The sequence below is a fragment of the Diabrotica virgifera genome, chromosome 1 (genome assembly GCF_917563875.1).
Source record: "Diabrotica virgifera virgifera chromosome 1, PGI_DIABVI_V3a".
NCBI classification, from domain to species: domain Eukaryota; kingdom Metazoa; phylum Arthropoda; class Insecta; order Coleoptera; family Chrysomelidae; genus Diabrotica; species Diabrotica virgifera.
The window spans coordinates 116,774,822-116,790,114 of record NC_065443.1 but is presented as its reverse complement, the minus strand read 5'-3'; the positions used below and the strand labels follow the sequence as shown (position 1 = coordinate 116,790,114).

The window sequence follows — 15,293 nt, the reverse complement described above, 5'->3', positions numbered from 1 at the left end:
AGCGAAACCGTAACACTTTTTCGCCTTAGGCAAGAAGGTGAGGCAAAAGCCGTTCGTCTGGATGTGGTGAAACTTAGGGAATTTCTATTGAGTTCTCTGAGACGCCACAGCTAGAGATCGGCTAGCGGAAAAAGAAATAGCGGGCTCGACGAGAGCCCGCTACGGGATATCTACTGTGCCTCCGTAAGGGAAGGGTGTAGTTTAAAACACTGCACCTCGACACTGCAGGGTGTAGCTTTTGAGAATCTACATTGATGCAGCCCCGGCCCCTAGGTCAGTAGATCGAGAAACTCAAGTGGAACCCGTACTCAGTTCTGTCTGGGTACGTGAACAACCGCGCTTGGTGCAGGGAGCCAACCCTGAAGTCGAGCTGGCGTCGGGCCAGTCGGCAGAAAAAAAGGCTTCATCAAAAATTAGGACCGTTCGCCCCCAACCCCAGACGATTGATCGAGCTAGGTCTCGATCACGCCCCCGATCCATGGCGCAATCCCCGCCAATATATGAGGGCTCACGCAAAGTGGGCCCAAACCTGTTTCAGGAATTAAGTTCCGACACCGATGACTGCTCATCCATGGATGAAAATGGGTTCAAGAAACCTAGAAGCGAGAGGAAGAAGGAGAAATCCAAAAAGAAGAAAGAGGAGAAATCGAAGAACGACGCAGAAGCGAAGAAGGACGGAGAAAATCCAATAGCAGAGCCCATGGATGATGAGGCAGAGCAGGCAGTCAGAGGCACCACCAAACGAGCGAAACCGAAAGAGAGTGAAGCCGACGAAAACAAGAAAGAGAAGGTACTCAAGACGAATGAGCAAGAAGAGATGAGGAAAATGCTAGAGGCGATGACGGCAGAGAGAGACCAACAAAGAGCCGAAAACGAGAAACTAAGGATCGTAATCCAAGAACAAAAGGAAGAGATGAAGCAAATGTCAGCCCGATTGAATGATCTGATAGATCAACAAAGAACAATGACAGAACAACAAATAAAGATGAACGGACTCTTACAGAATCTCCAACAGAAGCCAGTCTCTGAAGTCGGGAAATAGCAGCCAATCCCTGAAGCCAAAAGGTCACCCGCAGAGGAGATACTAAGGAAAATCCGAGAGACACCAAAAAATAAAGAAGATTTCCCAAAACTGAAGTCACCCATCTCAAAAGACGAGACGACATCATGGGAAAACCAAGCAAGAAACGCCATGAGAGCTGCTTCACCCCCACTAGAAGAATCCTTCAATCTACCCCGAGGAAATGCCCCACCAATGCATCCATCTACGAGCACGGGTGGAGATGCGCCTGCCGCACGGCATCCCAAGGATTCAGAGTCGAACCAAATGGAGACGAACCAACAAGAAGAAGCTGCCGCGTTTCCTGAAAAACAGGTAAACCGTCAACGAAAGCCGCCTGTAATTAAATTACAGAGCGTGAGCGAGACAGGGGCTATCCTCAGTATAGCCCAGAAACAAGGCGTAATCACGACAAATAAGATCTCCAGAAGCGGAAGGGAAACCCTCATCCAGGCGAAAAGCCCGGAAGATTATCGAAAGATGACCCACATTATTGAGGATTACGCAAAGAACATGACCCTAAAAGATCCCAAGAAGAGACTACAATGGATAGCCTTCCCATTCGAGGAAGAAGTAAAACCAAAAATGGTAATAAGAGGGCTACCAACGAATACCAAAGAGGAAGAGATCAAGAACGACATGGCAGATCAATATAACATTGACTGCCAAGCAGCAAAGAATATGTCAACAAGAGCCGGCCCAAGAAGACAGCTACCTATGTTCGTCATAACTCTGGATCAGGGGGACGTCGAGGCGGCGAGGCGCATAACCAACCTGTGCCACATGAAGGTAGTGGTAGAGGATCTCCGAAAAGCGACAGGACCCACGCAGTGTTTCAACTGCCAAGGCTACCACCACACCCAGAACGCGTGCCACAAGGACCCCAGGTGTGTCAAATGCGGTGAGGATCACCCCACTAAGTTGTGCAAAAGGGCCAAAGAAGTTAAAGCTACATGCGCCAACTGTAAAGGCAGCCATCCAGCCAGCTACAGAGGATGCCATAGATGCCCTACGTGGGGAAGACCCCCACCAAGGAGGCCGCAACAACAACAACCACAGGCAAGAAGACCACAAGCCACCGGCACCACCTACGCCCAGGCCACGCAGAACAACCAACACCAAACAGCGATCCCTGATGAAGACTACATAGTCAGAATAGTGACTAGGGTAGTTAGAGAAGTTATACAAGGCACCAGGGAAGCGCAGAAGTAATGCTGACAGACAGGGGATATTTGAGGATAGGCTCCTGGAATCCGGGCGGTATATCAACGAACCAAAACATCATGGATGAAATCGCTAATAGATATGAGATGGATATCGTAGCAATCCAGGAAACCAAGCTAACAAACAACTTCAACCTAAAGTTCCCTGGGTACGATGTATATAGGAACGACCTCAATAGAAGATCAGGAGGAACGGCCATCCTAGTTAAGAAGGGAATCACTCACACCAGATTCACCACTCCACCACTAGTTAACATGGAGGCAACAGTGGCGTGCTGGCCATATAAACGAATCGGTGCAATTACCGAGAGGCCGCGGCCTCTTGAGGCCGGTCAAATAAGTTTTTTTTCACAAAAAACTTTAGATGTAACAAAATTTTTTTTAAATTTCTAATTGAATGATATTAAAACATTTCAAAAATATTTTATTTTCATACATAGTGTTCGAGCCATTTGAAAAATATTGCTTTAATTCCAGTTGTCTGTTTTATACACACCCTGTATTTCAAAACGGTTAAAATTAAGACGTTCAATTGAGTCATGAATAGGCATTATTCGGCGGATAATATAAACACAAACTTTTACACAAAATACGACTCAGCAATTGGACCTATATATTTTGTTCAGATATGTGTTTCTGGGAAAAGTTCGTTAAGTATTTTTGGATGTTTTCGGTTTTGCTGAGTGGACAGAACCAGGCGGTGTATAACGGTTATCTTGAAATTAGCGAGGATAGATCCATTAGAAATATATAAATATGTATGTATAGTATAGATTTTATAATATTTTCTATAAATGGAAAAATAACTTAAATAAATCTGCTATGCAGACGATGCAATACTAATGTCTCAAAGTAAAGATGATTTACAACGTATTTCTCTCGCTTGTCGTTTCCCCATTACTGAGGATCGTGATTTCCTCCAATATTCCTAACAATTTTATTCCATTGCTCTCTATATTTAGCTCCTCTAAGAGCTTCGCAGAATGACTTTCCAGCTGAATTCTTAATTTTATCGGACCATCTAGTTGGTGGTCCTCCTCTTGATTTTCCGGAAACAATTAATATCTCCAAACTATCGTCACCTATGCGAACCACGTAACCGAAGAATTGCAGAATTCGTTGAAAATATATTGTGGAGAGTCTTTTTTTTTTAATTTTGAGTTCGTTTAGAATGGAAAAGTTTATCCTATGAGGTGTCCAAGGTATGCACAGCATTCTTCTCAAGCAACACATCTCAAAGGCTCCACTCTCAAAAGCACCACACTTGGACTCAAAGAATCCAAGTATCTGCCCCGTATTGAAATATTGAGAATACGAGGGCATTCACCAGTCTCATCTTGATAATTTGAGAGATAAATCTGTCTTTCCAAACTTTAGTTAGGCGACTCATCGCATTTTTTGCCATACCAATACGTCTACGAACTCCTACTTCACAGTTACCATCGTCAGTTATACCAGACCCGAGATAGACAAAGGTGTTTACTATCTGGTATTCCTGTAACAATGTTAGTAAGTTTAATAGTGTCGAATCTGTCTTACCTTTATTGATTTTCAAACCAACTTTATTGCTTGCGTACTCAACTCTTCGCAGGAGATCAAACATTTCTAACAACGTATGCTGCACCAATTTAACATAACCGCCAGAATATTTAACATGTTAATTTCCCCCAAAAAGACAAAACTCATGGTTATAACAGCAAATCCATTAAGATGTAAATTGGAGCTGGAGGGCTAATAGAACAAGTGATGGAGTTTTAATATTTAGGCATCAAATCATCTAGCTAAGGAAGGCTCGAAACAGAAGTGGAAGATCAAGTGAATAAAAATATCGGAAAAGAAATGAAAGGCAGAATTTACAAAATAGTCATCAGACCAATGCAGAAACACGACCCGACACGGAGAGGACAAAAAATTGATCGAAACAGCGGAGATGAAAACCCTTCGAAAAATCGATGGTAAGACTTCATGGGACACAGAGCTAGAAGTACAGATGTACAACGGAGATTCAAGGTGGACAATATTAATAACTGAATAAGAAACAGAAGAATAGAATGGAATGACCACATAAGCCAAATGACAACAAATAGAGTAGTAAGGATAGCGAGAAACAGTTGAGAGACAGTTCCCCAATAGGAAGACGATCAGTGGGAAGACCATGAAAACGATGGAACGACAACTTACTAGAGGCACATTGAAAAAACAGACAGTCATATTTATATAAATATAAGAAGAAGAAGGCTGGGAGGCCACTTTTCTATAAAATCACCGGGCCGCTTGAAAAGTTCCAGCACGCCACTGGGAGGCAACAACAGTCGAAGTGAAAATGAGGCAAGGCGCAGTCAGAATAACATCAGCCTACGTAAGACCGCAACACCCATTAATGGACGATGACCTAGACGCGTTCCTTAACATCGCTGAAACATCCATCATAATAGGAGACCTGAATGCAAGATCCCCCAACTGGAACGATAGAGCTACGAACAGAAATGGAAGACTACTAAATAGCTATATAGAAAATAATGAAGATACAGTGGCGATGGGCCCAGAAGAACCAACACACTTCCCAGGAAATGGACTTCCCACCCATATCGACATAGTTGTGGCCAAAAACCTAGGACTACAATCAGAACTAATCGCGCTGGACGAAGGATCAACAGACCACAACCCCATTCTTCTAGAAATTGGAACATGGGAAGAGACAAACCCACCGAAAAGAACAAAAAAGAAAACAAAGTGGACGAATTATAAAAGATTAGTGAGTGAAAGAATAAACATAGTGCCAGTTATAAATAACCCTGAAGAAATAGAAGTAAAAGTCCTAGAGCTTGAAAACATCATCCAATAGGCAATCAGAAACAGCACAACAGAGGAAGAAGTCGAGATCCACACGGGAAGGTTCAAAGACATACCACAAGAAACTCAAGAGCTGATAAGGGAAAAAAATAGAGCGAAAAAAATAGCCAGAAGAACAAGAAATCGAGTAGACAAAACCTGGGCAAATACATTAAACAGAGAGGTCAAAACGGCCCTACAACTCCACCGCAGCAAAAAATGGGACAACTTTGTACAAGAGATGGAAGAACTAGACTCAAACATGAAAAACGTTTGGAAGCTCCAAAAAATGTTGAGAAGCGACAGAAAACCCATCCCCCCATTACATGGAAGAGACGGCATGGTATACACCATAGAGGATAAAGTAGAGGCGATGAGGGCTACACTCGAAAGAGAATGCGACCTAAACTACCACCAAGACGAAGACGACGACTTCCTGGAAGAAGTCGAAGAACAAGAAGAAGGACCAGAAGACCCAGAGGACATCATTCCCCCAACATCACCGGAAGAAATCAACGAACACATCCGAAACAGTTCACCGAGGAAAGCACCTGGTCCAGATGAAATAACAAACAGAGCCCTAAAATATTTGCCCAGAAAAGCTATAGTGTACTTCACAAACATAGTGAACGCGATACTAAGATTCAAGATATTCCCGAACAGGTGGAAAATGGCCCACGTCATTATGATCCCAAAACCTGGTAAGAACCACACATTCCCGCAGAACTACAGGCCAATCAGCTTACTTCCAGCGATCAGCAAGATAGTGGAAAGAATCATTCTTAGCAGACTGCAAGCGGAAACAAATAGACTAAACATTATCCCAGAAGCTCAATTCGGATTCAGAGCAGAGCACTCCAGCGAGCTACAAGTACTCAGACTAACCGAGTACATAGCAGCTGGATTCAACGACAGGCAGTACACTGGAGCAGCGTTCCTGGACGTAAGCAAAGCATTCGACAGAGTATGGCATAAGGGGCTTCTATACAAAATGAGGGGCTACGGGTACAGCGGGGCTATGACGAGGCTAATCTCATCGTAATTGGGCGACCGGAGTTTCAGGGTTCGGATAGGACAAGTCCTGTCCGAACTCGGGAACCCGGAGGCTGGAGTACCCCAGGGAGCGGTCCTGTCACCCCTGCTGTACACGATATACACCGCTGACGTACCTAGAACACCAGGTACCCTTATGAGCCTATACGCCGACGATACAGCGATAGCGGCCAAACACAGAAATGTAGATATAGCAGTGACCAACCTGCAAACAGCACTACAAGAAGTAGAGGAATGGAGTATAAAATGGAAGATAGCCATCAACTCGGAAAAGTCACAAGCGGTTCTATACAAGAAACGAAGACAACAACCAGAGGAACAGCTGACGGTACAGAACACCCCCATCGAGTGGAAAAACGAAGCTAAATACCTAGGAGTCATCATGGACAAACGATTAACCTTCCAAAAACATGTAGAAGCCACAGTCCATAAGGCCAACATAGCAAAAGCAACATTAAGAGGACTTACAGGCAGAAAAAGCAAACTAAGACTAAAAACAAGGTTAAGATTGATAAACAGTATTATACTACCGGTATTAACATACGCATCTCTCGCATGGGGACAAGCATGTAACACCCACAAAAAGAAGATCCAAGCGGTCCACAACAGCAGCTTGAGAGAAGCCGCCAGAGTCCCAAGATACGTCGCAGAAAGATTCCTGTTCAGAGAACTCCAACAGGTGAGAGTCACCGAAATCATGACAGACAAAGCAAGGGTCAAATTCGCGGAACTGGAGCACCACCCAAGTCATATACTGCGAGAGATGCTAAGGTATGATGAGTTCCACCGATGGAAGCATAGAAGACCGAAACAGCAAATAGTGGAATAAAGTGATGAAAAGTGAAAAGTGATAGTAGTCTGTTCGTAGCTCAAAACAAGTGCCGAAGATAGCGTTACATACGGAGATCCAACACCACGATCACCTCCAAGGTAAGACAATTTTAGAAAATTATAGAAGGGCGCAGGCCCCCAAAAAAATATATATAAAAAAATAAAAAGGCGTAAGCCCCCAAAAAAATATAAAAAACCATAAAAAACACATAAAAACTCGAGCAACAAGTCATTGGGCGGAGCCCAATAGGGCTCAGCACGATGACTTGGGGCCCAAGCAAGCAATTTTTAGTACCGCGGTTAAGTAAGTAAGACGATAAAGGCATAGAGCGCATCACGCTGAGCCTAAGATTTTTGCATTCGATTAGGGTACCACATGGAATCTTATTACCCAGGATTCCATTGTGAAGAGCATTTGGCTACGATAGTTGTGCCCTCATCGCGCATCAGCGTGCTATGGGGGGGAAAGGGATGGCCTGGGGCATTGGAGCGAGGTGGGGTGATCCCTGTTTACACTCGGGTCAAAACACCTCGCCCCAATGAATTGTTACACCCGAATGTACTCTTTCGAGAGGGTGGACATTTCCACAGGTCGGGTTAAATCAAATTGCTTGCTTGCTTGCTTGTTTCTCTGAGAATGCATATAACTTTATGAAATCTTACCTGCTTCACAGATCACAGATAGTAAAGGTGGGAGGAACATTTTCAGGTCAGTTTAATGCCATGTCAGGTGTCCCACAGGGTAGTAATTTAGGCCCTTTAACTATTCCTACTTTTTATCAACGATTTACCAGCATCAGTAACTGTTTCAACCAGCCTACTGTATGCTGATGACTTTAAACTTTTTAGAACAATCTCATGTAATGAAGACTGTCATATGTTACAGTCTGATCTAAGTCATGTGGCTGGTTGGTTTCGAATTAATAAGATGTCACTTAATATTAGCAAATGTTCAGTTGTCACATTTACTCGTAAATTAAATTTCATCATTGAAGATTATCATATAGATGGTGTAGTTATAGACAGGAAAAATGAATTTAGGGATCTGGGGGTCAATTTTGAGTCAAACATGAGCTTTCATAAACATCTTTATAGTATTGTAAATAAGGCATATAAAATATTAGGTTTTATTATACGTAATTCTAGGGACTTTGATATTGAAACAATTATAAGGCTCTACAATGCCATTGTAAGACCAAATCTAGAATATGCGTCAGTCATATGGTCCCCAACAACAGCTTTTAAAACGGATTTAATTGAAAAGGTTCAAAAGCGTTTTTAAGATATCTTTATTTCAGAAAATATAGAGTGTACCCTTATATGATCTCATATTATTCAATGCTAAGGTATTTCAAAGTCGAAAGACTCTCTGCTAGAAGGGATCGGCAGTCTGTGATGTTCATATATAATATTGTAAATAATTTTAAGTATAAAAGCTGTGGAATGGTGAATTTTGTACATTTTAAGATACCAAAGATTAGGCCGAGAATTATAAATAGGAAACCTTTTTTTGTATGGAACAGTTTATCTCCTATCAATAATATGCTCAGAGTTTGTAATGAATTTTTAGACCAGCATCCAGAACTGGATTTTTTCGATGCGAGTTGTAAAGATATTCAGAAACTTCTGGTGGGCTGGGATAATTTTCAGATGCAATTAGAAGTTATATAACATATAGATCTATATCATATATTATGTGTATATATATATATATATATATATATATATATATATATATATATATATATATTGTTATATTTCTATTTGATATGAAAATTAAATTTTGATAATTATAAGCAGGATTCAATTTAATATAAAATATTTTCAATTTTCTCAACCACGGGCATATAAATTTAGAACAACCTGTATACAACAAATTGTTATATTTAATTTTAAGAAGTGATTAGAAGAAGCTTACGAAACTCGGGACAATGCGCTTAGAATAAACAAAGTGAATGGCGCGTACCATTATCGTTGTTCGCGGAAGGTTCGATCATTAGCCTATGCTAAATAAAACTCAAGTGAAATCGATAATAGGTCATTATCGTTGTTCGCGGAAGGTTCGATCATTAGCCTATGCTAAATAAGACTCAGTTGAAGTAGATAATAGGTCATTAAATTTTGTAAATAGTAGAAAGTAATTTTAGAATGGGAATTAACTATTTTTTTTGGAAATCCATTAAGCATATTTAGAAAGATTAAAAATTGGTTTTGAGGAATACTGCGAATGAGAGTTGGTGGTGGAAGTTTGATTTGTGAATCTGGAAGGGATATTTAGAAAGTAGGGGAATGAATGAAAAAGATAGATCAAAATGTTTTGAGCTGTCGAGAAGTGAAGTCGAGTAGTAGAGGGTAGTGTACGGAGAGTGAGAAAGCCGGTGTAGTTCCGTGAGTGTGGAGTATCTATCGTGGAACGAGAGGTAGGCCAGGTTGAGAGTAAAAGAACCTCCTTGAGCCAAGAGTGTCCCGGTAGCTGATTGCAGTTTCGAAAAAGGTAGAAACACGGCATCACGACAGAAGCAGGAACGGGAGCTATACGAGCTAGTTTTCAAAGGAGAACATTACTGGAAGCCAGGACGAGGTGTTGATCGCAGCCAAGGATAGCAGGAAACGGGTCTTGTGTGAAGACATTCTCAGTTCACCAGAAAAAGGTCAGTCTCATTTGTTTGGACATGAATGTATGGGTTTTTCGTATTAAATACCACATTTAAAATTGAAGAACATAATCAATAATATCAGAAAAGCTTCATCAAACTTAAATAGAATTGTTGCTAATAAATCATAATAGTTAAATGTTAATAAAAACTTTCAATTGGAAACCAAAAGGAAATAAGATTCCCATGTGTAAATGTTATGTTTAAGAATAATAAGATATAGCAAATATTAAGCAGTGATTGCCATTTAAATAAAATAAACAATATTTTGATTATAATTGTAACCCATATGTGTGTATTATTTTACTCTTTTCTTTCCTATCCCGATTAGGAACCATTGAGAAATACTGAGAAGCCACGTAAGTAAGTAATTAATTTTATAATTCGCCCTGAGATTGAAAACATATTGATATGTGATCTGGTTAATTAATTAGATTATTATTAATGCATTGATTAAATTAAATGACATATCAGAATATTATCTCATATCAATAATCAAGATCACATCAACTGTCGTCCAACGTGGAAAGCATTGAAAAGTATTTCGAGTGGCAAATTTGAAGGATAGAAAGAGTAAAGCCGGTATTTGAAAATTTATATGCCTGTGGTAAAAAGTGAGATACTTACATTTGATAACATAAAATTTTAGATATCTTTAGGTACAAATTTTACATAACTGATTTAATATTTTATTTTTACGATATTTACATTTGATATATTTATTGACAATTTATAATATTTGGGTGAGAAAAAGTCGTCTTGGTAACATACTAGTAAAATTTCATATTTGGCGGGGACAGTACTTCTTGAAAACAAATGTCTGTGACAAGAAGCCAAAGCAAAGACAATAAAAAACAAAAAGAACATTCAAATCAAGAGGATAATTCAGACAAAGAAGATATTTTAGACACAACAATCATGGAAACAGGAAAAAAAGAATTGTCAGAATTAGAAAAGATATTACAACTTATGCAACTCCAATCACAAAAAATGGATGAAGCAAAAAGGACAATGGATAAAAATCAGGAGGAAACAAAACAAGCAATGGATAAAAATCAGGAAGAAACATCAAAGAAAATGGATAAAGTGGATCAAAAAATGGATGAAACACAACAAAAAATGGATGAAACACAACAAAAAATGGATGAAACACAACAAAAATTGGATCAAAAAATGGATGAAACAAAAAGAATAATGCAAGAAAATCAGAAGGAAACAAAACAAGCCATAGAAGAGAACAACAAGAAAATGGAGGAACGCATAGAAAAGTATGAAATGAAAATTCAAGATAAAATAAAGGAGTTAACGAATTGCCAGAAAAAGGAAATAGAAAATTTGGAAAACAAGTTTGAAAACGCTATTCAAGCAATCAGAGAAGAAATGGAAAGAAAGATTGCGGAAATCAATATTCAACAAAATGTAGGAGAAAGAAGAGAAATGGTTATACATAGCACAGATGACGTGAAGATAAGGTTTGGCGGGGATGTAAGAAGATTACACCCAGTGCCGTTCATAAATAGCCTGAAAAAGAAAATACAGCACATCGGAAATTTCGAAACAGCAAAAGAAACTATCAGAAACCATCTAAAATATGAAGCAAGCCTATGGTTCGATTGCAAAGAAGAAGAATTTGACAGTTGGCAACAATTTGAACAAAAATTTTTGAATTATTTCTGGGGAAAAGTCCAACAATTGGAAATTAACAAGGAATTGCAAAATGGGAAATACAATGATAGGATGGGTATATCAGAAAGGACATATGCATTACAAATTTACTATAACGCAAAACATTTACAATATAATTACTCATCGGAACAATTAGTCGAACTGATTGCAAGACATTTCGAAGAAACGCTGGAAGACCATATCACATTGCAAAACTACAAAGACATAGATAGTTTATGCCAATTCCTACAAATAAGAGAATCACGTTTAAGAGAAAGAAAATCAAGAAGGTCGCGAGAAGATTACAGGCCCCGAGAAACACAGGATTACAGAGATAGAAATCAAAATAGGAGGGACTATACAAGACGAGATTTTAATCCCAGAAGGGAAAACGAAAATAGAGACAACGGAAGAGGAAATTATGAACAAAGAAATAGGCAATGGAATGAGGACAGAAATCGAGAATACCAGAATAGAAACACCACACGCGCAAATCAAGAAAACAGAAATAATGGTAGACAAAATGAACAGGGATATCGAGAAAACCGAAACAGATCCGACAGACCAAGAGAAAATAGAAGAGAAGTAAATAATACCCAGACAGATGAATATGACGGAGAGAGACATTATGACGAAAATATAAACAACGATGAGCAACCGGCGTTTTTTCACGACGGCGCTCACTAAAAACCAAAAATCAAACAGGAATCTTTTGTCACCCCAAGGAGTTTATTAAATTGGCAGGAAACAACGAAAAGAAAAATGGAGTTAATTTAAAATTTGTGGATGGATTTATCAACGAGAAACCAATTAAAATTATGATAGACACTGGATCTGAAATAACATTGGTCAACAGAAAACTAATAGAAGAAGTTAACTTAACAAATTTAATTTACAAAATACCTAGGGTAAATTTAGTGGGCGCAAACAAACGGACATTGGCAACTATAAATGAAGGCATACGAGTAATGGTACGACTGGGTAAGAAGATGTATGCACTACAATGTGTAATAATGCCAAACATGTCACATGACATGATAGTAGGAGTTGACGAATTGGCAGAAAAACATGTAGTGATAGATTTTAAAAATAATACGATGAATCTAACAGAAGAAAAAGAAGAAGAACAGGACAAGGAACAGGAGAAACAAAATACGGACGAATCAGGTAAAGAACAAACAGTAGAAATAAATTTGGCAACGAAGCAAGGACAAAGAAGAAAAAGGAGAAAAAGTCAGAAAAAGATAAAAGAAAATGACACCTGTGGCTCCTCAAAAGAAGAGTTGAGCCCAGAAGAAGAAAATTTGAGAGTATCAAAAGCAAAAGAAAACTGGGATTCCTCAAAAGAAGAGATGAGCTCAGGAGAAGAAGAAATAAAGCTAACAAATGAAAGCGAAAAAGATATGATCGAAACAGTGGCATTTGAAGAGGAGGCATATGAAAACGAGGATGCAGAATGCACGGTAAAAGTATGTGAAGAATCTGAGGAAAAAGACAGAAAATTGATATGGGAAAAAGGGAAAGACAAAATAATAGCTGACACGCTAACACAGGATGAGGACACTGAAAATAAGGAAACAATTACTCTACAGGTGGGACTAATTAGAGTAATACAAGAAGAAGGGGTATAAGACGTAGATTAAAGTAAGGAAATATACAGGGAGTTGGTTTTGCCTCGAGAAAATTTATTTAAAAATGCAGATAAATTTTATCGAATACAAGGCGGGGATTTGTTATATTTCTATTTGATATGAAAATTAAATTTTGATAATTATAAGCAGGATTCAATTTAATATAAAATATTTTCAATTTTCTCAACCACGGGCATATAAATTTAGAACAACCTGTATACAACAAATTGTTATATTTAATTTTAAGAAGTGATTAGAAGAAGCTTACGAAACTCGGGACAATGCGCTTAGAATAAACAAAGTGAATGGCGCGTACCATTATCGTTGTTCGCGGAAGGTTCGATCATTAGCCTATGCTAAATAAAACTCAAGTGAAATCGATAATAGGTCATTATCGTTGTTCGCGGAAGGTTCGATCATTAGCCTATGCTAAATAAGACTCAGTTGAAGTAGATAATAGGTCATTAAATTTTGTAAATAGTAGAAAGTAATTTTAGAATGGGAATTAACTATTTTTTTTGGAAATCCATTAAGCATATTTAGAAAGATTAAAAATTGGTTTTGAGGAATACTGCGAATGAGAGTTGGTGGTGGAAGTTTGATTTGTGAATCTGGAAGGGATATTTAGAAAGTAGGGGAATGAATGAAAAAGATAGATCAGAATGTTTTGAGCTGTCGAGAAGTGAAGTCGAGTAGTAGACGGTAGTGTACGGAGAGTGAGAAAGCCGGTGTAGTTCCGTGAGTGTGGAGTATCTATCGTGGAACGAGAGGTAGGCCAGGTTGAGAGTAAAAGAACCTCCTTGAGCCAAGAGTGTCCCGGTAGCTGATTGCAGTTTCGAAAAAGGTAGAAACACGGCATCACGACAGAAGCAGGAACGGGAGCTATACGAGCTAGTTTTCAAAGGAGAACATTACTGGAAGCCAGGACGAGGTGTTGATCGCAGCCAAGGATAGCAGGAAACGGGTCTTGTGTGAAGACATTCTCAGTTCACCAGAAAAAGGTCAGTCTCATTTGTTTGGACATGAATGTATGGGTTTTTCGTATTAAATACCACATTTAAAATTGAAAAACATAATCAATAATATCAGAAAAGCTTCATCAAACTTAAATAGAATTGTTGCTAATAAATCAAAATAGTTAAATGTTAATAAAAACTTTCAATTGGAAACCAAAAGGAAATAAGATTCCCATGTGTAAATGTTATGTTTAAGAATAATAAGATATAGCAAATATTAAGCAGTGATTGCCATTTAAATAAAATAAACAATATTTTGATTATAATTGTAACCCATATGTGTGTATTATTTTACTCTTTTCTTTCCTATCCCGATTAGGAACCATTGAGAAATACTGAGAAGCCACGTAATTAAGTAATTAATTTTATAATTCGCCCTGAGATTGAAAACATATTTATATGTGATCTGGTTAATTAATTAGATTATTATTAATGCATTGATTAAATTAAATGACATATCAGAATATTATCTCATATCAATAATCAAGATCACATCAATATATATATATATATATATATATATATATATATATATATATATATATATATATATATATATATATATATATATTACATATATATATATATATATATATATATATATATTACATATATATATGTATTTTCTTTTGTTATTGTTAGTCTGTTGTTTTGTTTGTTAGTTTGTAAGTTGCCATCACCTGTGATTACCATTGTAACATTTTTTTTTGTTTATTACTGGTGTTTGTGATGTGTACCAATAAATAAATAAATAAATATTTTTGGACAAGGAAAACTCATTCTAATTTGGTAAGTAGTTTTTATTATAATCATATTGTAATTATACATTTGGATTAGGTTGGAATAAATTTATTTTCTCAAGAATGGGGATTTTAGAGAGAAATCCGAAATTAGGTCTGATTTTTATTTTTAAATTATGATTTTTTGGCGTAGATTTATTTATCTAGTAGGTATGTAATGCTTTGATTTACATACTTAATTTGATTACCAACAAAAGTTCTACCAATCTTCATCTAATATATTGTTTTCTTACTGCTTTGTCATATTTTAATATTTTCTTCCACAAAAATCAAACTGCATAATTTGATTAGGTAAATTCAGAACAACTGTCAAACAGTAAAACGTTCAGTTGCCCTATTTTTCCACATGACAAATAATGTGTAATTGGATGAGTGAGTCTAGGCTTCGATTACGAATCAAAGCGTCCCCAAATTCGCGGGTTCGAATCCCGATGCAAGTTTTTATTTTTTTATGCATTTTATGATTGTAAGTATATTTGTTATATAATTTTTTTCAGAAAATGCGTATTTAAAATTTTTGCCAACAAT

General features: G+C 37.9%; 2 protein-coding genes across 2 annotated transcripts in view; one reads left to right on the top strand and one right to left on the bottom strand.

Moving 5' to 3' along the window:
• The window catches only part of LOC114349527 (sodium-dependent transporter bedraggled), a 413,358-nt gene that overhangs the window by 349,570 nt on the left and 48,495 nt on the right, over positions 1-15,293 (bottom strand). The window lies entirely within an intron of this gene.
• LOC126891586 (uncharacterized) lies at positions 479-8,670 on the top strand. Its single transcript, XM_050660765.1, has 2 exons — positions 479-924; positions 8,550-8,670. The coding sequence occupies exons 1-2, from the start codon at positions 479-481 to the stop codon at positions 8,668-8,670; spliced, it is 567 nt and encodes a 188-aa protein (XP_050516722.1).

What these genes read in the sequence shown, in the direction of transcription:
- LOC126891586 (XM_050660765.1), top strand. Translation starts at nt 479, where the DNA reads ATGGCGCAATCCCCGCCAATATATGAGGGCTCACGCAAAGTGGGCCCA. An exon ending in AAGGAAGAGATGAAGCAAAT is followed by an intron (nt 925 to 8,549) that starts GTCAGCCCGATT and finishes TAATATGCTCAG; the next exon opens with AGTTTGTAATGAATTTTTAG.